This window comes from Hyla sarda, chromosome 3 (genome assembly GCF_029499605.1).
Source record: "Hyla sarda isolate aHylSar1 chromosome 3, aHylSar1.hap1, whole genome shotgun sequence".
NCBI lineage: Eukaryota > Metazoa > Chordata > Amphibia > Anura > Hylidae > Hyla > Hyla sarda.
In genome coordinates, this window is record NC_079191.1 from 301016552 (window position 1) to 301041872 (window position 25321).

The 25321-nt window shown below is 43.2% G+C and overlaps 1 protein-coding gene across 1 annotated transcript in view; it reads left to right on the forward strand.

Annotated features, from left to right (window-relative positions):
• The window catches only part of ADSS2 (adenylosuccinate synthase 2), a 119065-nt gene that overhangs the window by 39199 nt on the left and 54545 nt on the right, over positions 1 to 25321 (forward strand). The window contains exons 2-3 of the mRNA XM_056566957.1: positions 12506 to 12608; positions 14198 to 14266. Coding sequence (XP_056422932.1) covers positions 12506 to 12608; positions 14198 to 14266 — 172 coding nt within the window. The remainder of the gene's footprint in view (positions 1 to 12505; positions 12609 to 14197; positions 14267 to 25321) is intronic.

Genomic DNA, 25321 nt, shown 5'->3' on the forward strand with positions numbered 1-25321 from the left:
CTAATATATACCCCTGCCACTGCCCCCTATATCATACATTACATACACCATACACACATCATATATACACATGACACATACACCATACATATGCACACATTATACATACACCCGCCGCTGATACACCCCACATCATACACACATCACACATACACGGACACCATACACATATACACTTCATATATACACGACACATACACCATACATATGCACACATCATACATACACCTGCCGCTGCCCCCTATATATCATACATTACATTCACACATTACACAGACACCATACACACGGACACCATACACACATACACTTCATATATACACATGACGCACACATCATACATACACCTGCCGCTGCCCCTATATCATACATTACATACACACATTACACATACAGACACCAAACACAGATCATATACACCTGCCACTGCCCCTATATATCATACATCACATACACACATCACACATAGACACCATTCACACATACACGGACACCATACACATATACACTTCATATATACACATGACACACACCATACATATGCATGCATGCATACATACATACATATACAACCACCCTTCCCGCTGCCTGCATGCTCGGCCTCCTCACCTGAGCCGGTGTGAGGTGAAATCCCCAGCCCGTGCCGTGCAGTCTCCTCACATACGTCCTCTCCCCGCTCTGTATTTTCCCCTGTGAATACTTGAAACCTCCCCATGATAAATTATACTGCCAACCCTGTGTATTCTGATTTAATTCCTGTGCTGGCACTTTGAGGGGGAAAAAGTTGGCGTGCATTACGGTTCGGGCACTCGGGCTCAAAAAGGTTCGCCATCACTGTTTTAGACACTGCAATCAACTTTGATTGCAGTGTCTAAAGAGTTTTTAGATTTGTGTTTTGATTGTATTAGCTGCAGGTCCCAGCTGCTGATAGCTGCTGGGAACATCCCGATATGGGCCCAGATTTATCAAACTGTGTGAGCTAAAAATAGAATGATTTTCCCACAGCAACCAATCACAGCTCAGCTAATGAGCTGTGGTAAAGTGAAAGCTGAGCTGTGATTGGTTGCTGTGGGAAAATCATTCTATTTTTTTTTTGTCACAGTTTGATAAATCTGCGCCATGAAGAGCACTCACCTGCAGGCGCATGGTGTACATATATGCCCTGCATCCTTAAACCATCCATGACAAAGGGAGTACGGGTACGCCCTCGCATCCTTGTACTTAAGGACTGAGACTTCCCCTCTCCTCCCCGCATATAGTCGATGGCCATGATTCCAGGAATAACATAACTTGAGAGACCATGAATGCAAAAAATGTGAATATTTTTATGATTGCGTGCATTTTTTTACCTGTTTAGGACAAAGGGCGCACACGCCCTTGCGTCCTGGTACTTAAGGACGCAAATGAACCCCATGTCGGCGATCGGCGCAAATCGCAAGTAAATTCACACTTGGGATGTGCGTCGATTCCGGGTCATACGGGATCTATTGTAACCTGGTGACCCGGAATATAAGGACCGCGATTGTCTAAGACACCTACGATCCCCCTGAAGGGATAGGAGTGAGGTGGCAGGGGTGCCACCCATCCTATCCCTGCTATTGGTCGTCAGAAGCGACGACCAATAGCAGATCGGGGCCGGGGGGTTAACTTTCATTTTCCCCATCCTGCCCCCCCACAATAGGTGGGGCAGAACGGGAGACCGGGTTCCGAAGATCCACTTACCCATCCGACGGCAATCAGCAGGAGGCGATGTTGTGCGGCAGAAGAGGACGGTTCCCTTTATCCTACGGAAGCCGGTAAGTTGCCTAGCAACATCTGGAGGGCTACAGTCTGAGACCACTATACAGTGGTCTCTAACCTGCATCCCTCCAGATGTTGCAAAACTACAACGCCTAGCATACCTAGACAGCTGTTTGGGCATGCTGGAATATGTAGTTTTGCAACAACTGGAGGGCTACAGTTTGAGGCCACTATACAGTGGTCTCTAAACTGTATCCCTCTAGATCTTGCAAAACCACAACTCCTAGCATGCCCAGACAGCAAACAGCTTTTTGGATATGCTAGGAGTTGTAGTTTTGCAACATCTGGAGGGCCTCAGTCGGAGATTACACTGTCCTCCCCCAATAAAAATTAAAAACATATTGTACGGCAGTGTTTCCAAAACAGTCTCCTGCTGTTGCAAAACAACTCCCAGCATTTCTGGATAGCCACTGACCAGGCATGCTGGGAGTTTAGCAACAGCTGGAGGCACCCTGATGGGAGTATTCTACGGCAGTGATTCCCAATGTCCACCCCTATGCAATTTTGCCCCTAATTTAGTCCTCAAATGCGCATGGCGCTCCCTCACTTCGGAGCCCTGTCGTATTTCAAGGAAACAGTTTAGGGTCACATATGGGTTATTTCCATACTCGGGAGAAATTGCACTACAAATTTTGGGGGGGCTTTTTCTCCTTTTACCCCTTTATGAAAAAGAAAAGTTGGGGGCTGCACCAGCCTGTTAGTGTACAATTTTTTTTTTTTTTTTTTTTTTTTTTTACACTAACATGCTGGTGTTACTTTTTATTTTCACAAGCAGTAAAAGGAAAAAAGACCCCCAAAATTTGTAACGCAATTTCTCCTGAGTATGAAATACCCCATATGTGGGCGTAAAATGATCTGCGGGCGCACAACAAGGCTCAAGAGTGAGAGCGCACCATGTAAATTTGAGGCCTAAATTGGTGATTTGCACAGGGGTGGCTGATTTTTACAGCGGTTCTGACATAAACGCAAAAAACATAAATACCCACATGTGACCCCATTTTGGAAACTACACCCCTCACGGAACGTAACAAGGAGTATAGTGAACCTTAACACCCCATAGGTGTTTGACGAATTTTCATTAAATTTGGATGGGAAAATTAGAAAAATAAAAATCACAAAAATGCTGGTGTTACCCTAAATTTTTAATTTTCACAAGGGAAAATAGGAAAAAAAGCCCCCCCAAATTTGTAACCCCACTTCTTCTGAGTAAGAAAATACCCCATATGTGGATGTGAAGTGCTCTGCGGGTGAACTACAATGCTCAGAAGAGAAGCGCCATTGGGATTTTGGAGAGAAAATTTGTCCGGAATTGAAGGCCACGTGTGTTTACAAAGCCCTCATAGTGCCAGAACAATGTGACCCCATTTTGGAAACTACACCCCTCATGTAATGTAATAAGGGGTACAGTGAGCATTTACGCCCCACAGGTGTCTGACAGATTTTTGGAACAGTGGTCTTTGAAAATGAAAAATTTACCGTATTTATTGGCGTATAACAGACATTTTTTTAGGCTAAAATTTTTAGCCTAAAGTTTATCTGCGCGTTATACGCCGATAAGCCGCTGCAGTTCAATGATTTGATGCAAGTATCGACGAAAATTTACCACTACCATAAAGTAGAATGTCACGAAAAAACTCTCTGAATCAAATTTATATGTAAAAGCATCCCAGAATTATTAATGCTTAACCCCTTAAGGACCTAGCCCAAATATAGCTTAAGGACTTGGCCATTTTGTGCACATCTGACCACTGTCACTTCAAGCATTAAAGGACAAGTCTCACAGTAAACAATTGTTCAGCTTTTAGTGCTGAAGGCAAAGTTATACAGGTTTGTAAATCACTTCCATTACCAATGCTGCTTAGGAACAAGCTTTATCTGCATTCTTCTGTCTGACAGGAAATTCAGCTGTTCCAGGTTTTCATGACTTTCGACCCCCTATTCAGGCTGTTATCCGCAGCATCCAGGGGCCGTGACGTGACAATTACCCAGAAAACCCCTGTGCTGCAGAGAGCTCCCTGTGCTCGGCCTTAGCCCCTCCCATCTGATGAATATTCACACTGTCCCCCCTCTGTTCTGCAGTGATTGGCTGAGCAGCACTGCCTATATGCCGGCTGATTCAGATCATAGTTCTCTCCCCTCTCCTTGCTAATGTTTTTACACTGAGAACGGAGGAGAGGGGGGAGGGGAGGGAGCTGCCAGTGTAGGGCTGTCACACTGAGAATGGAGAGGAGGAGGGGGAGGGAGTGATTTTACAGTGTAAAACTGCAGCTTCAACTCCAGGGTCCCTCTCTCTGAGCACTGAGATTACATTTTGTTTCCTCGTGGCCACCCTGCTGTATAGGGCTATGATTGGAGCTCAGTGTTATATGGGAGTGGCTAACATAAATTAGGGGTGGTAACAAGCTCTCTGCTCAGGCAGCTGAGAGCAGGAAATGTGAGCAGTGCATGCAGGGAAATGTAGTCTTTGAGATCACAGGCAGAGCCACCATAACCAGGAAGTAACTGCAATTTATGAGCTGAATAGCCGGTGAATGGGGGCCGGAAAAAAAATCACAAACATGTCAGAGAGGTGGTAGGTGAATATACTATGGAATGGCTAGGTATTTTTTTTTTCTTTGCTGCATGGGATATCTTCTTTAATAACTCTGGGATGCTTTTACCTTTCATTCTGATTCCGAGAGGTTTTTTTCGTGACATATTCTACTTTGTTAGTGGTAAAATTTTGCCGATACTTGTATTTTTTCTTGGTAAAAAAATTCTCAAATTTGATGAAAAAATTGAAAATTTTGCAATTTTTTTACTTTGAAGCTCTATGCTTCAAATATATTGATTCACATACACAATGGGGGAGATTTATCAAAACCTGTTCAGAGGAAAAGTTGACCAGTTGCCCATAGCAACCAATCAGATCCCTTCTTTCATTTTGCAGAGGCCTTGTTAAAAATGAAAGAAACAATCTGGTTGCTATGGGCAACTGGTTAACTTTTCCTCTGGACAGGTTTTCATAAATCTCCCCCAATATGTCTACTTTGTTTGCATCATAAAGTTGACCTGTTTTTACTTTTGGAAGACATCAGAGGGCTTCAAAGTTCAGCAGCAATTTTACAACTTTTCACAAAATGTTCAAAATCGGAATGTTTCAGGGACCAGTTCAGTTTTGAAGTGGATTTGAAGAGCCTTCATATTAGAAATACCCCACAAATGACGCATTTATAAAAACTGCACCCCTCAAATTATCCAAATTGACATTCAGTAAGTGTGTTAACCCTTTAGGTGTTTCACAGGAATAGCAGTAAAGTGAAGGAGAAAATTTTAAAATCTTCATTGTTTACACTCATGTTCTTGTAGAACCAGTTTTTGAATTTTTACAAGTGGTAATAGGAGAAAAAGCCCCCCAAAATTTGTAACCCAATTTCTCTCCAAGTAAATACCTCGTGTATGTCAAGTGTTCGGCGGGCGCAGTAGAGGGCTCAGAAGGGAAGGAGCAACATTGGGATTTTGGAGAGTGAATTTTGCTGAAATGGTTTTTGGGGGGCATGTCACATTTAGAAAGCCCCTATGGTGCCAGAACAGCAGAAAACCCCACATGGCATACCATTTTGGAAACTACATCCCTCAAGGCACATAACAAGGGGTCCAGAGAGCCTTAACAGCCCACAGGTGTTTGACAACTTTTTGTTAAAATCGGATGTGAGAAAAATTTGCCGTAGCCCAAACTTGAAGATGGAAATTTACTGTAAACCTGCCTGTGTGAATGTACCCTGTACGTTCTCATGTGGGGGCAAACCTCCAGCTGTTTAAAAACTACTACTCCCAGCATGTACTGACAGATCGTGCAGGCTGGGAGTTGTACTTTTGCAACAGCTGGAGGCACACTGGTTGGAAAACCTTCAGTTAGGTTCTGTTACCTAACTCAGTATATTCCAACCAGTGTGCCTTCAGCTGTTGCAAAACTACAACTCCCAGCATGTACTGATCACCGAAGGGCATGCTGGGAGATGTAGTTATGCAAAAGCTGGAGGTACGCAACTACAACTCCTAGCATGCAGAGACAGCTTTTTGAGCATGCTGGGATTTGCAGTTTTGAAACATCTGGAGGGCTACAGTTTATAGACCACTGCAAAGTTATCGCCAAACTGTGGACCTCCCAGATGTTGCAAAACTACAAATCCCAGCATGCACAGACAGCAAACAGCTATGTGGGTATTGCAAGATCTGGAGGGATATAGTTTAGAGACCACTTTATAGTGGTCTCAAACTGTAACCCTCCAGCTGTTGCAAAACTACATATTCCAGCATGCCCAAACAGCTGTCTGGGCATGCTGGCAGTTGTAGTTTTGCAACATCTGGAGGGCTAGAGTTTAGAGACCACTTTTTGCGCGGGGTGCCTGCTGATCGATATCAACAGTCACCCCGGTCCAGTCCCCGTATGGATACGCCCTGGATCCTTTAAGTACCAGGACGTCAAGGTGTATCCATACGCCCTAGGTCCTTAAGTGGTTAATCTTTTTCTTTTTTTAAATCAACTGGTGCCAGAAAGTTAAACAGATTTGTAAATTACTTCTATTAAAAATCTTAATCCTTCCTGTACTTATTAGCTGCTGAATACTACAGCGGAAATTTTCTTTTTGAAACACAGAGCTGTCTGCTGACATCATGAGCACAATGCTCTCTGCTGACATCTCTGTCCATTTTAGGAACTGTCCAGAACAGCATATGTTTGCTATGGGGGATTTCCTTTTACTCTGGACAGTTCCTAAAATGGACAGAGATGTCAGCAGACAGCTCTGTGTTTCAAACGGAAAATAATATATATATAAATTATTTTATTTTTTTTCACCGGAGTACCCCTTTAACCCATTCAGGACCCATGACGTAACGTTACGTCCCGACACGCTGGGTCTTAAGGACACATGACGTACAGTTACGGGCGGAGATCAGACAGGGATGCCTGCTGAAATCGTTCAGCAGGCATCCCGTGCAAATGCCCAGGAGATTCATCAGATACCCACCCCCCCTCCCCCCCCATATCGGCGATCGCCACAAATCGCATGTGAATTCACACAAGCGATTTGCGGCTATTCCGGCGATTTCGTCCCCCCCACCCAGGATAAATGCTATCGTCCAGCCAATAGCAGCCGGGAGGGGTTAACAGCATCTTCCCTCAGCTCCCGCTGCTGGCTGAGTTCAGTCAGCGGTCAGAGCTGCTGGAGGAAGACCGGGACCCCCCTCTGCCGAGATCGGAGCCCCCACAGAAGAAAAGAAGCCCCCCCCATAGATCAGGGAAAGAATACAATCCAGGGAAAGGTAGGGTAAAAAGTATAAAAAAGCAAACCTTTCCCCCCCCCCCCCCTGACCCCCTAATAGGTCCCCAAGGGTCTTCTGCAGTTTTTCAGTGTGACCCGGGCCCTATTAGGGGTTCAGGGCGCTGCATTAGCCCCCCATTTTTTGGGGGGGCTGCAGCATATTTTTTCCCCCCATATAAAGGTGTGTGATTTCTAATCACACACCGTTATACATAGTTACACCAAGCACACACACAGTACAAACCCCCCCCCCACACACACACACACACCGCCTCCCCGCCACCGTAGAAAAAGGGCGATGGCTCGCCGGGCATTTTCGGTAGCGGGGGCATATGCTTTTCTTGCCTCAGACTCCGAATCTGCCTGTGAGGACGATGAAGATCTAACATTCCTGTGTTCTTTATCGTCCTCCTCATCATCTAGTACTGATGATGAGCCCCCTGCACGGCGGCGGAGACGCCGCCAGGCGAGGCCACGCACCCCCCATGATAGTGGCCCAGTGGCCGACACTAGTGCGAGTGGTGATGCCGCTCGTACTAGGAGTCCGACCCCCCCCAGACGAGTTTACCGGAGCCCCCTTCCAATGAACCTGTCTGGAGACCCCCAGAGGCTTATCAGCCACAGATTGCGGAGTTTGTTGGCGACTCCGGAATCCGGATTTACAATTCTGGATTCACTGAAATTGACTATTTCAGTTATTTTTTCAGTGACAGTTTTGTCAATCTGATGGTGGAGCAGACGAATCTGTACGCCAGGCAGTTCATAGCCTACCACCCGGATTCTTTTTTGGCCAGGTCCAATAAATGGTACGCCTTCAGTGCAGCAGAAATGAGGACATTTTGGGGCCTCTTGCTGCATATGGGCCTGGTCAAAAAGTGTCACAGTACTGGAGCGGGGACGTCCTATACCAGACCCCGCTTTACAGTATGGTCATGACACGGAAGCGGTTCGAGGCCATTTGGAAATGCCTGTATTATACAGATAATGCGGCATGTCCACCCCGAAGTGATCCCGCCTATGACCGGCTTTACAAAGTGAGGCCGGTCATCGATCACTTTGGGGCCAAATTTTTGGAGGCCTACCTACCGCTTAGGGAGCTCTCGGTTGATGAGTCTCTTATCAGTTTTAAGGGGAGACTCATCTTACGCCAGTATATTCCCTTGAAGCGGGCGCGATATGGCGTGAAGCTATATAACCTTTGTGAGAGTACCTCCGGGTACACCCTCAAGTTTAGACTATATGAGGGACGAGATTCCCGTATTGAACCCCCAGATTGTTCCCCCACTCTGGGTGTTAGCGGGAAAATCGTTTGGGAGCTTGTGCACCCATTGCTGGATAAGGGTTAGCACGTGTACGTGGACAACTTTTATACCAGCATCCCTCTGTTCACATCCCTTGCTGCCAGATCGACGTCCGCTTGTGGGACAGTCTGGAAAAACCAGAGAGTCCTCCCTCTAAATTTTAAGACGCCTATTCCCAAGGGTGAGTCCCGTGCCCTTACCCATGAAAACCTGTTGCTGGTCAAGTATAAGGGATAAGAGGGATGTCCTTATGCTGACCACTATTCATGGGAACGGCAGCTCACATGTCTTTGTGCAAGGTACCACAACAACGGTCCTCAAGCCCGATTGTATTCTGGACTACAATTGGTATATGGGGGGAGTTGATCTTTCTGATCAAGTCCTCAAGCCATATAACGCCATGCGGAAAACACGGGTATGGTACAAGAAAGTTGCGGTCTACATGGTACAGCTTGCCATGTACAACTCTTTTGTACTGTCCCAGTACGCTGGCAACGCAGGGACATTCCTCCAGTTCCAAGAAGAAGTCCTAAAGGTCCTGATCTTTGGCGACCGGGAAAGAGCAGGCCGGACTTCCCAAGGAACTGGAAATATAGGTGCCAGGATTGTCCCAGGCCAACACTTTCCAGGTGAGGTCCCCCACAGTGGAAAGAAGGGACGAGAGAAAAGAAAAGATGCAGTGTGTGTTACAAGAGGGGGGTTCGGAAGGACACCATCACTCAATGTGACACTTGCCCTGATCAGCCGGGCCTCTGCATTAAGGATTGCTTCAGGGAGTATCACACTTCCATGGAGTACTACATTTTCCCTCTTCATTTTAATTCTCCACAATTTGACCCCAATGTATCAAATCCAGAGTACATTCCAAGTTTTAACCCCATAAAACCACTAAATTGCCCCAAAAAAGTTTAATAAAATAAATTTTAAAAAACTAAGACCTCTGGGGGCATTTTTATAAAAAAAAATGGGTCATGGGTCACTGGGTCACTATCATCGGGGAATTTTTATGTTGCCTCAAATGCGCAGCGCTCTCTCCACCTGAGCGGGGTGCGCATTTGAGGCCACAGGTTAGGGAAGGCCACACATCACATTCCCAAAATGATGAATCAGAGCATAGGGTTTGGGGCGGGCATATTTTTTTAGTTTTTGGCTAGGCTCTGAATCATCATTCTGGGAACGTAACCTGTTTTATAATTTTATGTCCCACTGTACCCCATTTTAGTTATTTAGTGTACCCCAGTTATTTACCCCATGTAATGCCCCTTGAGGGGGGTCCCACTGTTCTGGCTCCATAGGAGAAATACACAGCTCAAGGACCCTGACTGATCTCCGGCACCTCTGAGACCGGTGTGCATGCTGTTTACGCCCAGACATGAGGTACCGTATTTATCGGCGTATAACACGCTCTTTTAAAACTTAAATTTAAGGCAAAAAGTCTGCCTGCGTTTTATACATCGATAAATCTTCTGGTCACTGATTTAAATCGGTGACCAGCGGTGTCTCCTCCCCGCACTGTCACTTGTTTTCTCCTGCACTATCCACAGGTACTGGTGTGGTGGATAGTGCGGGAGACGCTGATTAAAATGAGCCTTACCTTGCCCGGATCTGCGCTACCTTTTAATCAGCATCTTCCGCACGATCCACCAGTATCTGTGGATAGTGCGGGAGAAAACAAGTGAGTTTCACTTTTACTTCATTCCCCCTCCCTCATCATTCCCTCTTTCCTGCTTTTTATAGTTTTATTTTCCTTACCTGTCTGCGCTTTGTCAGGTCAGGCGGGGGTCTTGCGGGCAGTGAAGCAGATGAGTTACGTCCTCTCCTGGCATCACTCACGTCAATTTTCATTTCCTGTAGTCTCCGCCGAAAAGTGACACAGAGAAGCCGGGAGAGGCCGTAACTCATCTGCTTCACTGACCCCGCAAGACAGCCGAAGCGCAGACAAGTAAGGAAAGTTGGCTGTCCGGGCATGCTGGGAGTTGTAGTTTTGCAACATCTGGAGGTCCGCAGGTTGAAGACCACTGGATGCCATAGGAGGAACATGATGGGGGGATGATGAGACAGGGGGAAATGGTGAGGGGGGAGAATGATGGGGGGATGAGACGGGGAAATGATGGGGGGGATGAGACGGGGGGGGGGGGATGATGAGACATGGTGGGGGAGGCACTAAAAGCTTAATGTCTGTATTGCTAGTGGTGGTCTATGACAGGGGGGAAAGGAAGAAACATGGGTGGCGATGAGAGGGGTAAATGTGGCACAGGAACTAATAAAAGGGAAGGAATGATGTGGCACTGGAGGGGACGGGACCAAACTGAGGTGCAGAAGAAAAGGAAGTTGGGGGGATGATGTGGCATTTAGTCTAAGTCATTTATTTTACATTTTATCTGTTTTACTTAAATTTCCCTGTTAAAATGGGGGTGCGTGTTATACGCCGATAAATACGGTATGTCCTTACTCCAAAAAAATGTACTTACAAATTTACAGTGACATTTTCTCCTTTTACCACTTGTGAAAATGAAAAACTTGGGGTAACCCCAGCATTTTAGTGTAAAAAAAATAAATTTTTTCCTTTTCACATCCCACTTAATGAACATTTATCAAACACCTGTGGGGGGGTTAAGGCTCACTACACCCCGCAAGGAATGTAACAAGGGGTACAGTTTCCAAAATAGTATGCCATGTGCATTTTTTTTTTTTTTTTTTTTTGCTGTCCCCCCCCCCCCCCCCCCCCCACTTCAGCAAAATTTGCAGATGTGACTCCTTCTCTTCTAAACATTGTAGTGCGCCTGCAGTGCACTTGACGTCCACATATGGGGTGTTTCCATACTCGGAAGAGATGGGGTTACAAATTTTGGGGGTCATTTCCTCCTATTACCCCCTGCAAAAATTGTAAATTTGGGGGAAAACTAGCATTTTAGTGGAAAAAAAGGAAAAAAAATGTACATATCCAACATTTAACGAAAAGTCGTCAAACACCTGTGGGGTATTAAGGCTCACTGTACCCCTTGTTACGTTCCTTGAGGGGTGTACTTTCCAAAATAGTATGCCATGTGGTTTTTTTGTTTTTTTTTGCTGTCCTGGCACCATAGGGGCTTCCTAAATGGGACATGCCCCCCAAAAACCATTTCAGAAAAACTCTCTCCAAAATCCCACTGTCGCTCCTTCCCTTCTGAGCCCTCTAGTGCACCCACCAAACACTTGACATACACATGAGGTATTTCCTTACTTGAGAGAAATTGGGTTACACATTTTAGGAAGATTTCTCTCCTTTTACCCCTTGTAAAAATTCAAAAACCGGGTCTAAAAGAACATGCGAGTGTAAAAAATGAAGATTTTGAATTTTCTCCTTCAATTTGCTGCTATTCCTGTGAAACACCTAAAGGGTTAACAAACCTTTTGAATGTCATTTTGAATACTTTGAGGGGTGCAGTTTTTATAATGGGGTCATTTGTGGGGTATTTCTAATAAGAAGGCCCTTCAAATACACTTCAAAACAGAACAGGTCCCTGAAAAATTTCGATTTTGAAAATTTTGCGAAAAATTTGAAAATTGCTGCTATACTTTGAAGCCCTCTGATGTCTTCCAAAAGTAAAAACATTTCAACTTTATGATGCAAGCATAAAGTAGACATGTTGTATATGTGAATCATTATATAATTTATTTGGAATATTCATTTTCCTTATAAGCAGAGAGCTTCAAAGTTAAAAAAAAATGCTAAATTTTTAATTTTTTCATCAAATTTTGGAATTTTTCACCAAGAAACGATGCAAGAATCGACAAAATTTTACCACTAACATAAAGTAGAATGTCACGAAAAAACTGTCTTGGAATCCGAATGAAAGATAAAAGAATCCCAGAGTTATTAATGCTTAAAGTGAAAGTGGTCAGATGTTCAAAAAATGGCCGTGTCCTACAGTGAAAATTGGCTGGGTCCTTAAGAGGTTAAAGGGACAGTGGTCAGATTTGCAAAAAATACTCCCGTCCTTAGGGTCATAATGGGCACCGTCCCCAAGGGAATGAAAAATTATTTGATTAGGAGTAGTACCTTACTTATAATATTCTTAAAAATATTTAAAAAAAAATTATCTTTTTTCATTATAGGGAGGAAATAATGCAGGCCATACAGTTGTAGTGGATTCTGTTGAATATGATTTTCATCTCTTGCCAAGTGGAATCATAAACCCAAATGTTACTGCCTTTATAGGTAAGTCTAGCAGTAATTTTTTTTATTTTTTAAACCTTCCAGAAATGTCTGCCTTCTTTTAGGCTGGCTGGGGCAACGTGAAATTGGTGGTCTGAAATTGCATAATTTTATGATGCATTAGTTTTTTTGTGTGATAAAAATATTTTTACTCTTTATTTCATTTTTTATTTACTTTAGAGGAAAACTATTTTTATTTAATGTTTTTGGAAATAAAAATATTCTGGCAATTTTTTTTTTTTTTTTTTTTTTTAAACAGCATTCACTGCAAAATAAATAACCTTTTAACCACTGAGGACAGTGATTTACATTTTTTTTTTCCTCTGTCTTTTTTTAATAGGCTTAACTCATTAAATTTTTCACCTACATACCCATATAATGGCTTGTTTGTGGAGCCAATTGGACTGTGTAATAACATCACTAATTTTTCTATAAAATCTTTAGTGAGGTGAAATTGCAAAAAAACTAAAAGAAATCACGCCATTTTGCAAATTTTTGTGGTTATTTATGACTTAAGTACAATTTATGATTAGAATTACATGTGATCTTCTACAGGTCAATGCAATTACAGTGATAACCCATTTATAAATGTTTTTTTTTTTTTTTTTACAACTTTAAAAAAACTTTTTGTAAAAGAAAAAAGAAAAAAAATTTACAGCCCCATATATGGAGAATTTATTTATTCATTTTTTTTCTGCGCATTGAGCTGTATTTTTTGTCAGTGCCACCTTTTCCGGCCAACCGGAGCACCTGAAAGCTGAACTAATTTATGCAAGCTAAAGTCAGCAACTGCCGAGCCAAGAAGTTAGTGACAAATCAAATCACTGTAACTTCGCTCATCTTAATATAATATTACGATTTTATTAATTATTTATTGTGTTCATAGGGGACTATTCTGTATTATTACATACTATTTTGACTATCGCATACAATTGCTGAACAATGCTGTGCCATTGCACAACATTGGCCAGTGTTATCGGCTCTCCACTTTCACAGTCAAAGCTGCCTGCACACTTGGAGCGCTGATTGGACTGCACAGGGGCTGGATAGGGGATATCTAATCATGGGGGGCCGATCGCTGGGATAGGGGATAAGTTGAGTTCCCCAAAATACACCTATAATCATGACAGGAAAAAAAATCGCATACCCAAGAATAACTAGCCCTCGTGGAGCTAGGTTACGCTGGCACCACAAACGTAGAAAAAAGCATCTACAATAGAATAAGGAAAGAGTGGGTAAGGAAGAGGACCCCTTCAGTCAAAGGTGCTTAAGAAAGGTCTAGACTAACTATGGGATCAGCACTCAAGGGGAAAAACAACAAGAGAACCCACCCCTAGGACAGAAATGGTTGTCCTTAACTCAAGGAAACAACCTTGTGGATACCCAGGAAAAAAAAGTTGGAAGAGCGGAACTGCAACCATGAGATCCAAACTACCATTTGAGTGGTAGAAATTTCCTAGTCAGATTATGAGCAGAGGACTCCCAAGATGAACACCTTTTATAGATGTTACTTTGCAATGTGGCAACCAATCAAGCATTTTGTGATGGAGTCATGGTTTATGGTTGTGCCTGTTATTTTTATTTTTTTTAAGGAAATGGTGTTGTAATCCATCTACCTGGTTTATTTGAAGAAGCAGAGAAAAATCTGAAAAAAGGACAAGGTAAGCAAACTATTATTTTTGTATCTATTAATATACATGATTGTAAACCTAGGAGCAGTGTAGCATATGGGTTGTTAATTATTCTGCAGACAACCATTACTTACCATGTTCACTCGTTCTAAACACCCTCTCCTTTAAATATGTACAGCTGTGCCCTTTAAATTACACAATTTAAAATCACTGTGGAATATATATAACAATTAGTGTTTGGTACCCGAACCAGCAATCCTCTGCGCTATAGCGCATTATGCCCATATCCATGGAGACTGATAAACACATCTATGCAACTGCGCTAACAGCGTATCATGCCCGTGTCCCATGGAGACGGACATACGTACCGGTGCTGATGACTCAATGCAGGTATCGGAATGATAGCGGCCATGTGACCATCACTGGTCATGTGATAGATTCTGGTCACATGCTTTGTTTACCTCTGTCTATACTAGTCGCTCTGGAGCGTCACTAAGGACGCTTCAGACTCGCAATTCGGAACGAGGCTATACAGCAGTCATGTGATCAGGGGTGTGGAAATTTAAAAAAAAAACTACTTGTCCAAGGGACTAAAGCGGAACACAATCTACTTGTCCCTCAAGAAAATCCACTTGTCCTGGTAGATAAAATAATTTCAACCAAAATAGTCTGATCCCCCCCCCCCCCCCCCACTAGACCACCAGGGATGGATATAAGATCCCTTTAGACACTGCTGACAGCGGTGATCTAATGGTTAATAGGTGATCGCAGTATGCCGGGATATTAGCGGGGGGAGAGCTGTAGATCCTCTTACCCCCCCCAGATAAGTCCAGATGTAACTTTTTGATCACCTTATAAAAAATTTCTAATATGAAGTGACCAAAAATGAGCAATTCTGGACTATTCTTTACATTTACACCGTTCACCGTACGGTTTAATTAACATCATATTTTAATAGTCTGGACATTTCCACATGTAGCGATACCACTTATGTTTATTTTTGTACATTATTTTTATTTAAAGAAAATTGGAAACTTTTATTAGGAAAGGGGCTTATTCACATATATATGCACTTTTTAAAATATTTTAATCACTATTTTTCAGTCTCAATAGGGACTTGTGTTACTGGGGGGGGGGGGGGGGGGGTTCTGCTTCTCCTGTTTATGTGCTGCATTTTGTGTCAGAAAATGCTGGAAGTTGCATTTAGTTAGTAGATAACTACAACTCCCAGCATGCCCTGATACAGTCTATGGTTGTGTGGGTGTTGCAGCATGTTGCACTGTATAGTATTACAGTTAAGGTTATTGTGTAACATGCTGGGAGTTGTAGTTTTGGTTTGTGTCAACTGCAGAGCCATAGTCTGTGTCAGGGAATACTGGGAATTTCAGTTAGTAACTACAACACCCAGCATGCCCTGATGCAGCCTATAGCTCTGCAGCTGACCCGAACCAAAACTACAACTCCCAGCATGTTGCACTTTATAGTTCTACAGTTTAGGTTATGGTCCAACATGCTGGGAGTTGTAGTTTTGGTTCGGGCGTGTTTGTGTGCATCCGTGGGGCTCTTGGTTGGCGGGTGAGTATGAAGGGGGGGATTATTCTAAATAAAATTAGATGGCACAACTGCCCTAATGCCCGACGTGACAGTCCGCTCCTATACAAAACATTCATACATACACATCATACATACACCAGCCACTGCCCCCCCACATCATACATTACATACACACATACACTCACACCATACATATACACCATACATATGCACACATCATACATACACCTGCCGCTGCCCACCCCACATCATACATTCACATACATACACATCACACATAGATATCATACACACATACACTCACACCATACATATCCACCAGTGTTTCCCAACCAGGGTGCCTCCAGCTGTTGCCAAACTACAAGTAGTTTTGCAACAGCTGGAGGCACCCTGGTTGGGAAACACTGATATACACCATACATATGCATACATCATACATACACCTGCCGCTGCCCCCCCATCATACATTACATACACCTGCCGCTGCCCCCCCATCATACATTACATACACACATCGCACATACACTCACACCATACATATACAACCACCCTTCCTGCCGCCGCCTGTATTCTTGGTCTCCTCACCTGAGCCGCCATGAGTGGACATCAGAGCTGTAGTCCCGGCCGGTGTGAGGTGAGATTTCCGTCCTCTCCTCTCTCCCCTCCCCCCCTGCTCTGTGTTTTCCCCGTGCAAACAAGCAACCGCCCCGTGGTGGATTAGGTCCTGTCTAGACAGAGACGGGGAGGGGGAGGTGTAGAGCTGTGTGCGGGGGAGGAGCTGTGCACGGAGCTGTCTACATCCTCTCTCTCACCCTGCTGTGTCTCTGAGCTCCGTCCATCCTCCGGGAGGGGAGATAAGGGGGGCTCTGCAGTCAGCTGGAGGCCCCCGCCGCCCCCCTCCATACACTCTGAGCGCCGGTGTGAGGTACAGACTTATATCCGCTCCTGCACCTCACACCGACATTAAAGAAAAATAAGGGGGATGGAAGTCTGTCTGTCCCTGCTAGCCCGATACAGGGCTAAATCTATAAACAATTCACTTGCCCGAAGCCCAAAACTACTTGTCCCGGGCGTCGGGCTATAGGATTTCCACATCCCTGTGTGATGTATGCGTCATATAGATCACGTGACCAGACACGGAATGATTGTCTGACCCGGAGGCCGTGTGTATATGGCGTCTGACGCCAGTTCCGGATACACAGGTAGGAAGTTCACCAGATCTATTTATCCAATACCTGCTTATCATATGCTCGGGTCTATGCAGGATTGGCTGTACATTTAGGAGGGAGGTGTCTCCTTTGAAGATAAAAACCGGAACTTCCCGGTAAGGGACATGGTCCTTCTACAGTTACCATCTATACTGCTCCTCCATCAGCCATCATCACTGACTATGCATATACCCCCAATTGTCCCCTGATGAACGGGGGGGGGGGGGGGTGCGTGAAACGCGTTGGGACATTCCTAATCAACATCCACATCGGATAAGTACAACCTTGACCTACATTTATATTTATATTGTGATTCTCCATATATTTGCACCTATATTTTAGGTTTGTTTTTGGACTCTATCTCCTGTTTTACGAGACCTATGTGATTTGGGTATCTGGGCTTTTAAGTTGCTTTATCTATAACTGGCACAGATTGTACCTGCCAGTTTGTAATATTACAGGTACTATATAGGTGATGTGACGGTACTTTGGCTGTTCATTTTACAATGATCATGACCGGTAGGAACACTCTACAATTATGTGTAGTCCTCTGTTTTGATCCTGACTGCCAGTAACACCTTGTTAATATACAATATTTTTCGGCATTGTTCACACTCTTTCTCCAGTATCATAATTTGGTTCCTCCCATGAGAAGGCAGAAGTGTGAGTTTTGGTCAAATAGGGTCTCAGTTGGAGATATAGCTATTTATTCATCAGGGCATCCAATATTTTATGGAGATCACAATTTCCAATACTGTACCTAGTCTGTTATAAGATTGATAGAACTAATCTATCTTTTTCACCCAAGGGTGAAGTCTCACATTATCAGCCTGGTAATATATCTAGATAGGGGCATCTATCCCTGTCCCTCTAGCTATGCAGGGCACCCCAGTGAGACAGAGTTTTTTTTTCCTAATTGTTCATATTGTAGGGCATCTAGGTGACTTAAACGGGCTAGGTTACGGTGCGGGGCCGCCCTTATCAGGGCGTCTACTCCGCCTAGGATTAGGTATAGAGTAGGGGATTTACAGGGAAAGTGATAGGTAGCGGCCTATCATCTCCATCGGCCTATTACCTTCCTAGGTCCTTTCCTCCATCTACCCCCACCTATATCCCCTCCTTTATTTGTGGTTTATACTCGAACTATTGACCGATTGTGGCTGTTGACAGGGACAACAATATATTTTGAAAAAATGATCATCTATGAGCTGACTCTGACCCTTATTGGGTCCCTATTGTCACTTCATAGTAAGATATCTCCTCTTTTATTATGATGGATTTTTTTTGGCCTCGGGGTTGCAGTCCCCAGATTTTTTAGCGCAAATTATTTAAAGTTAAGTATAAGTGTTTATTTTGGTTATTATTGTAGAAGCCAGTTTTGAGATGTAACCTATTAAAGGGGTATTCCAGGAAAAAACTTTTTTATATATATCAACTGGCTCCAGAAAGTTAAACTAATTCGTAAATTACTTCTATTAAAAAATCTTAATCCTTTCAGTACTTATGAGCTTCTGAAGTTAAGGTTGTTCTTTTCTGTTTAAGTGCTCTCTGACACGTGTCTCGGAAACTGCCCAGTTTAGAAGCAAATCCCCATAGCAAACCTCTTCTAAACTGGGGCGCGTTCCTGAGACACGTGTCATCAGAGAGCACTTAAACAGATAAGAACAACCTTAACTTCAGAAGCTCATAAGTACTGAAAGGATTAAGATTTTTTTAATAGAAGTAATTTACAAATCTGTTTAACTTTCTGGAGCCAGTTGATAGATAAAAAAAAGTTTTTTTTCCTGGATAACCCCTTTAAACTGTCCCGTATCTGTCATCAAAAACATATAATGTAGAAAATAACATTATATTATAGTTTGTAATATACATTGGTTTAAAAAAAATGTGTGTATTTTTGTCCCTGCAGCTCTTGCCTGTGTGTCTCAGTGAAGAGACCAAATACAGGAAGTGTGGATGGACAAGCAGAGCTCTGTGCACTTAGGCTGTGACATGCCCCTGGCTCACACAGCAGGATGACTGACAGGCCAGGAGCCTGCACAGAGCCCTGCTTGTCCCGCCCTCACTTCCTGTAGTTGGTCTCATCACAGAGACACATAGGCAATTCCTGCAGAGATGCATTTTTTTCACCCGTAAATATCCTAACTTTTTTAACCAATGTATATTACTAATATATATATGGTATTATCTATTTTACAGAAAGTTTTTGCTAAGGACAGGTACACTTTGCTAATCGGCCAACTTTTGGAGCAAGGTTTTGTTTTTTTCCTCCTCCCCTTCTAATAGCCATAATGCTTTCAATTTTACACTTACAGACCCATATGACTGCTTGTTGTTTGCACCACCAACTTTACTTTGTAAGGACACAACTAATTTTGCCACCAAATCTACAACAAAATGAAGAAAAAAATGTGTGGGGAGAAATTAAAAGAAAATTGGGCAACTTTTGAGGGTATTTTTTGATACAAAGGACACTTTCTTTATTCTGTGGGTCCATGTGATTACAATACCCAACTTGTATAGATTTTATTTTATTACTTAAAGCAACAATGATAAAAGGCCCCCATATTTTTTTGAGAGTTCTGTCATTTATTTAATTTTTGGTTATGTCTAACATATTTATCAAAACAGCTAGTGCTAACCCCCAATTATTACCCCGGTACCCACCACCACAGGGGTGCCGGGAAGAGCCGATACCAACAGGCCCGGAGCGTCAAATGGCAATCCTGGGCTTAGGTGGTAACAGGCTGACATTTCGGCTGGGGAGGGCCAGTAACAATGGGCCAGTTTCATTCTCTGCCATTTTTTTACGTTCCAGGACTGTGGGTACCGGCTCTTCCCGGCACCTATGTGGCGGTGGGTACCAGGGTAGTAATTGGGGGTTAGCGCTAGCTGTTTTCTGGGGCTAACTCTAAGCCCTGGCTTAGCAAGGGATTCTATCTATAAGACAGCTTCCACTACTAACCAGTAAATACATTTTAAAAAAGGTTAAAAAAACACAACACATTTAAAAAAAACACAACCCCCCCCCCCCCTGCCCAAAGCCCTCGTTAACCATTTTATGAAATGAATATGAAATTACAGTGCTGTTATTTCACATTCTTGTCGGCCAGCTGTGCTCCCCAGACCGCTCGTATTTACCACCTGCCCACAAGCTGTTGTAACTAGAACTCCCAGCATATCCACACTGTAAGGGCATGCTGGGAGTTGTAGTTCTGCAACAGCTAGCGGGTGGGTGGTAAATTTGGGTGGGTGGCTGGGGAGTGGAGCTGCTCCAAAAATATCATTTATGACTTTTTGTGCAACTTTTTAAAAATTGCTTTCAAAGGCAAGTTTGTAAGCTAGGTCAGACCTGACTTACAAACTTGCCTTTGAATGCAAATTTTTGAAGGAGGTTTGCAACTTTTTTTAATTTTTACTTTTTCTTCTTACGTGAGTTTTGCACTTGATAAATTCTGGACCACTGCAAAGTGAAAACTGAAAATTGCTTCGTTAGGGCAGATTTTTTGCTTTCAGTGCCATGGTCTTTTTTTTTTTTTTTTTTGTTTTATGATTTTGTTTTGATGGGACTTTTTGACCAATTTTTTTTATAAAAAAAAAAAATTGATTTCATGAAGTGACCAAAAATACACAATTCCTTATGTTTTTTCTTTTTTATTTATAATTTTTACTTTTTTTACGCTATTGTCTGCAGTTTAATGTTATATTTTAATAATTTGGACATTTAGGCACACGGCGATACCAAATGTTTATTTTTGTTTACATAATTTAACCTCTTCAGGACATAGGGCGTATGGATACGCCCTGAATCCCGAGTCCTTAAGGACCGAGGGCGTATCCATACGCCCGTGGGAATTCCGGCCCCCACCGCTAGCCGGTTGGGGACCGGAGCCGGATGCCTGCTGAAATCGTTCAGCAGGCATCCCGGCATATCGCCCAGGGGGGTCATTATGCCCCCCCATGTCGGCGATCGCCGCAGATCGCTGGACAATTCAGTCCAGCGATCTGCGGCGATTCCGGGTCAATCGGGTCTCCAGTGACCCGGTGACCCGGAATTACTGGCTGTTCGGGGCCGTCTCTGACGGCCCCGAACAGCCAGAGCCTGCAGGGGTGAGGTGGCACTGGTGCCACCTCACGATCGCCCTGATTCGTCGGCCGGATTACCGGCCGACCAATCAGGGCGCCTGCTGCGGGTGTCACTCCCGCAACCCGCTCCGCCCCTCTTCCGGAGGACGTGAGCGGGTGCGGGACGTGCACCCCGGGTGCTGGGGACCCCGATCCCCGGCGCCCCTGTTGGGATCGGGGCCCCAGGAGCAGCTGCGGCAGCGGGACTGACCTGCAGCGTCTGGATCGTTGGAGGTGAGTGACAGCCTCCTGCTGTTGCTTAGCAACAGCTCCCAGCATGCAAAAAGGGCATGCTGGGAGCTGTAGTTATGCAACAGCAGGAGGCAGACCACCACAACTCCCAGCATTCCCTTATGGGCATGCTGGGACTTATGGTTTTGCAACAGCTGGAGGCACATTCTTTCTATGGAAAAGTGTACCTTCAGCTGTTGTCTAACTACAACTCCCAGCTTGCACAAACAGCTAAAGTGCATGCTGGGAGTTGTAGTGGTGCATCTGCTGGTTGCAATAACTACAACTCCCAGCATGCCCGTTGGCTGTCGGTGACTGCTGAGAGTTGTAGTTTTGCAACAGCTGAAGGCACACTGGTTGTGAAACTTAGAGTTTTTTTTTTTTTACCTAACTCAGTGTTTCACGACCGGTGTGCCTCCAGCTGTTGCAAACTACAACTCTCAGCAGTCACCGTACACCATGCACCGTACATGCTGGGAGTTGTAGTTTTGCAACAGCTGGAGGCACACTGATTGTGAAACACTGAGTTAGGTCACAAACTCAGTGATACATAACCAGTGTGCCTACAGTTGTTGCAAAACTGCAACTCTCAGCAGTCACCGACAGCCAACGGGCATGCTGGGAGTTGTAGTTATGCAACAGCTGGATGTCCCCCCCCCCCCCCCCCCCCCCAATGTGAACGTACAGGGTACACTCACATGGGCGGAGGATTACAGTAAGTATCTGGCTACAAATTTGAGCTGCCGCAAACTTTCTGCTGCAGCTCAAATTGCCAGCGAGAAACTACTGTGAACCCCCGCCCGTGCGACTGTACCCTAAAAACACTACACTACACGAACACAAAAAATAAAATAAAAAGTAAAAAACACTACGTATACACATACCCCTACACAGCCCCCCTCCCCAATAAAAATGAAAAACGTCTGGTACGCCACTGTTTCCAGAACGGAGCCTCCAGCTGTTGCAAAACAACTCCCAGTATTGTCGGACAGCCGTTGACTGTCCAGGCATGCTGGGAGTTTTGCAACAGCTGGAGGCACCCTGTTGAAGCCCTCTGGTGTCTTCCAAAAGTAAAAACACGTCAATTTTATGATGCAAACATAAAGTAGACATATTGTATATGTGAACCAAAAAAAATGTATTCGTAATATCCATTTTCCTTACAAGCAGAGAGCTTCAAAGTTAGAAAAATGCTACATTTTCAAATTTTTCATCAAATTTACGGATTTTTCACCAAGAAAGGATGCAAGTATCGACAAAAATTTACCACTATGTTAAAGTAGAATATGTCACGAAAAAACAATCTCGGAATCAGAATGATAACTAAAAGCATTCCAGAGTTATTAATGTTTAAAGTGACAGTGGTCAGATGTGCAAAAAACGCTCCGGTCCTTAAGGCCAAAATGGGCTCCGTCCTGAAGGGGTTAAAAATGGGAAAAACGGGGTGATTCAAACTCTTATTAGGAAAGGGGCTTATTCATATTTATAATATATTAACCCCTTAAGGAAACCTGACGTACTGGAACGTCATGTGTCCACTCCCAATCTATAACGTGGGGCCCGTGGCTAATAGCGCGCGGCATTGATCGCACTGCCGCGCGCTATTAACCCTTTAGACGCGGCGTTCAACTTCAAAGTGAAACTGAAACCATGCCGGTTAGCTCAGTGGGCTGTTCGGGATAGCCGAGGTGAAATCGCGGCATCCCGAACAGCTTACAGGACAGCAGGAGGGTCCCTACCTGCCTCCTCGCTGTCCAATCGCCAAATGACTGCTCGGTGCCTGAGATCCAGGCATGAGCAGTCAAGCGGCAGAATCAATAACACTGCAAAAAAAAGTGAATAAATATAATTTAACCCCTTCCCTATTAAAAGTTTGAATCACCCCCCCTTTTCCCATAAAAAAAGTGTAAATAAACATATATGGTATCGCCGCGTGCGGAAATGTCCGAATTATAAAAATATATCGTTAATTAAACCGCACGGTCAATGGCGTGCGCACAAAAAAATTCCAAAGTCCAAAATTGTGCATTTTTGGTCTCTTTTTACATCTTGAAAAAATTAATAAAAAGCGATCAATGCAAAAATGGGACCGTTAAATATTTCAGATCACGGCGCAAAAAATGCCGTCATACCGCCCCATACGCGGAAAAATTAAAAAGTAATAGGGGTCAGAAATGACAATTTTAAACGTATAAATTTTCCTGCATGAAGCTATGATTTTTTCCAGAAGTACGACAAAATCAAACCTATACAAGTAGGGTATCATTTTAACCGTATGGACCTACAGAATAAATATCAGGTGTAATTTTTACCGAAGAATGTACTACGTAGAAACGGAAGCCCCTAAAAGTTACAAAACGGCGGGTTTTTTCAATTTTGTCTCACAATGATTTTTTTTTTTCCGTTTCACCGTAGATTTTTGGGCAAAATGACTGACGTATTTACAAAGTAGAATTGGTGGCGCAAAACATAAGCCATCATATGGATTTTTAGGTGCAAAATTGAAAGAGTTATGATTTTTTAAAGGCAAGGAGCAAAAAACGAAAATGCAAAAACTGAAAAACCCCCGGTCCTTAAGGGGTTAAAGGGGTATTCCTGTGAAAAACCTTTTTTTTATTTTTTTTATCAACTGGTGCCAGAAAGTGGAAACTGTTTTTTTACTCTTTACTATTCTGTTACTATTTACTATTCACTATTCTTTTCTATTACTACTTTTTACTTCACTATTTTATAGTCCTCATACGGGACTCTTCAGATTGCAAATACTGAACAATGCTGTTCTTTAAAACATTGATCAGTGTTTTCAACAGTCCATTTCTGCATCCTTACAGCTGATCAGGACACTGATTTCACTACGGTTGGTCCCGTTCAGCTACCCTGAGCTACTGGCATTAGATTTTGGCACTTTTAGATGCCGTGATCAACTTTGATCGCAGCGTCTAAAAGGTTAATACCAGACATCGGCCTGATCAGGGGGACAAGGAGTTAAACTGTTTTTTATATCTTTTATTGCATTTACATTGCAAGATAGTAAAAAATATTCATGCACTATTATACATATACTAATTATATTTATATTCTAGAGAGGGATATTACACACATACACACACACACACACACACACACACACACACACACAGAACTGATATAACTACAAGATGCACAAGGGCACAGTCCGTCAGCACATTTTTCTTTGTTCTAAATTTTATTTTATCTCTTTCTGGATTTTAATAATTAAACAGTTAGCAATCTCTATAAATGAGGCCACCTTGACTTTGTCAGTCCTCTCCCAACCCTCTAATATACTGTAATTACCCTTTTGGTCCCTCACTACCACCTTGTATGTTCAGGGGTGTGGAAATTTTATAAAAAACTACTTGTCCACGGGACTAAAATGGAGCAAAATCTACTTGTCCCTCATGACGATCCACTTGTCCGGCCAATTTTCGCTTTTACACTCTCGTTTTTTCCTCCTCGCCCTATAATAGCCATAACTACCTACTATAAGGACACCTTTTAATTTTTCAATAACATATTCTCCGAAACAAATATATATATATATAATATATATATATTTATATTAAGGGAAGTGAAATTGAAATAGTAAAAGATAATTTAGCAGATTTGGTGGTTTTTCTTTTCTGCGCCATTTATCTTGTGGTTGAGGTAACATGTTAGTTTTATACTTTAGGCGCCTGGTTACAGCGATACCAGATTTGTATTGTTTACGTCATGTTTTACTAATTCTGGACTTTTTCAAAATTTTTTAATTGCCATTTTTTAACCCCTGTAGCTTTATTTTTTTCCCCACATACCAGGCTGTATGAGGGCTAATTTTTTGCGCCATAATCAGTTTTTTGTATCGGTAACATTTTGGTATTGATCTGACTTTTTAATCGCTTTTTACCTTTTTTTTCTGGGATATTATAAAAATTGCAAATCTGTGGTTTGGTATTTTTTTACATTT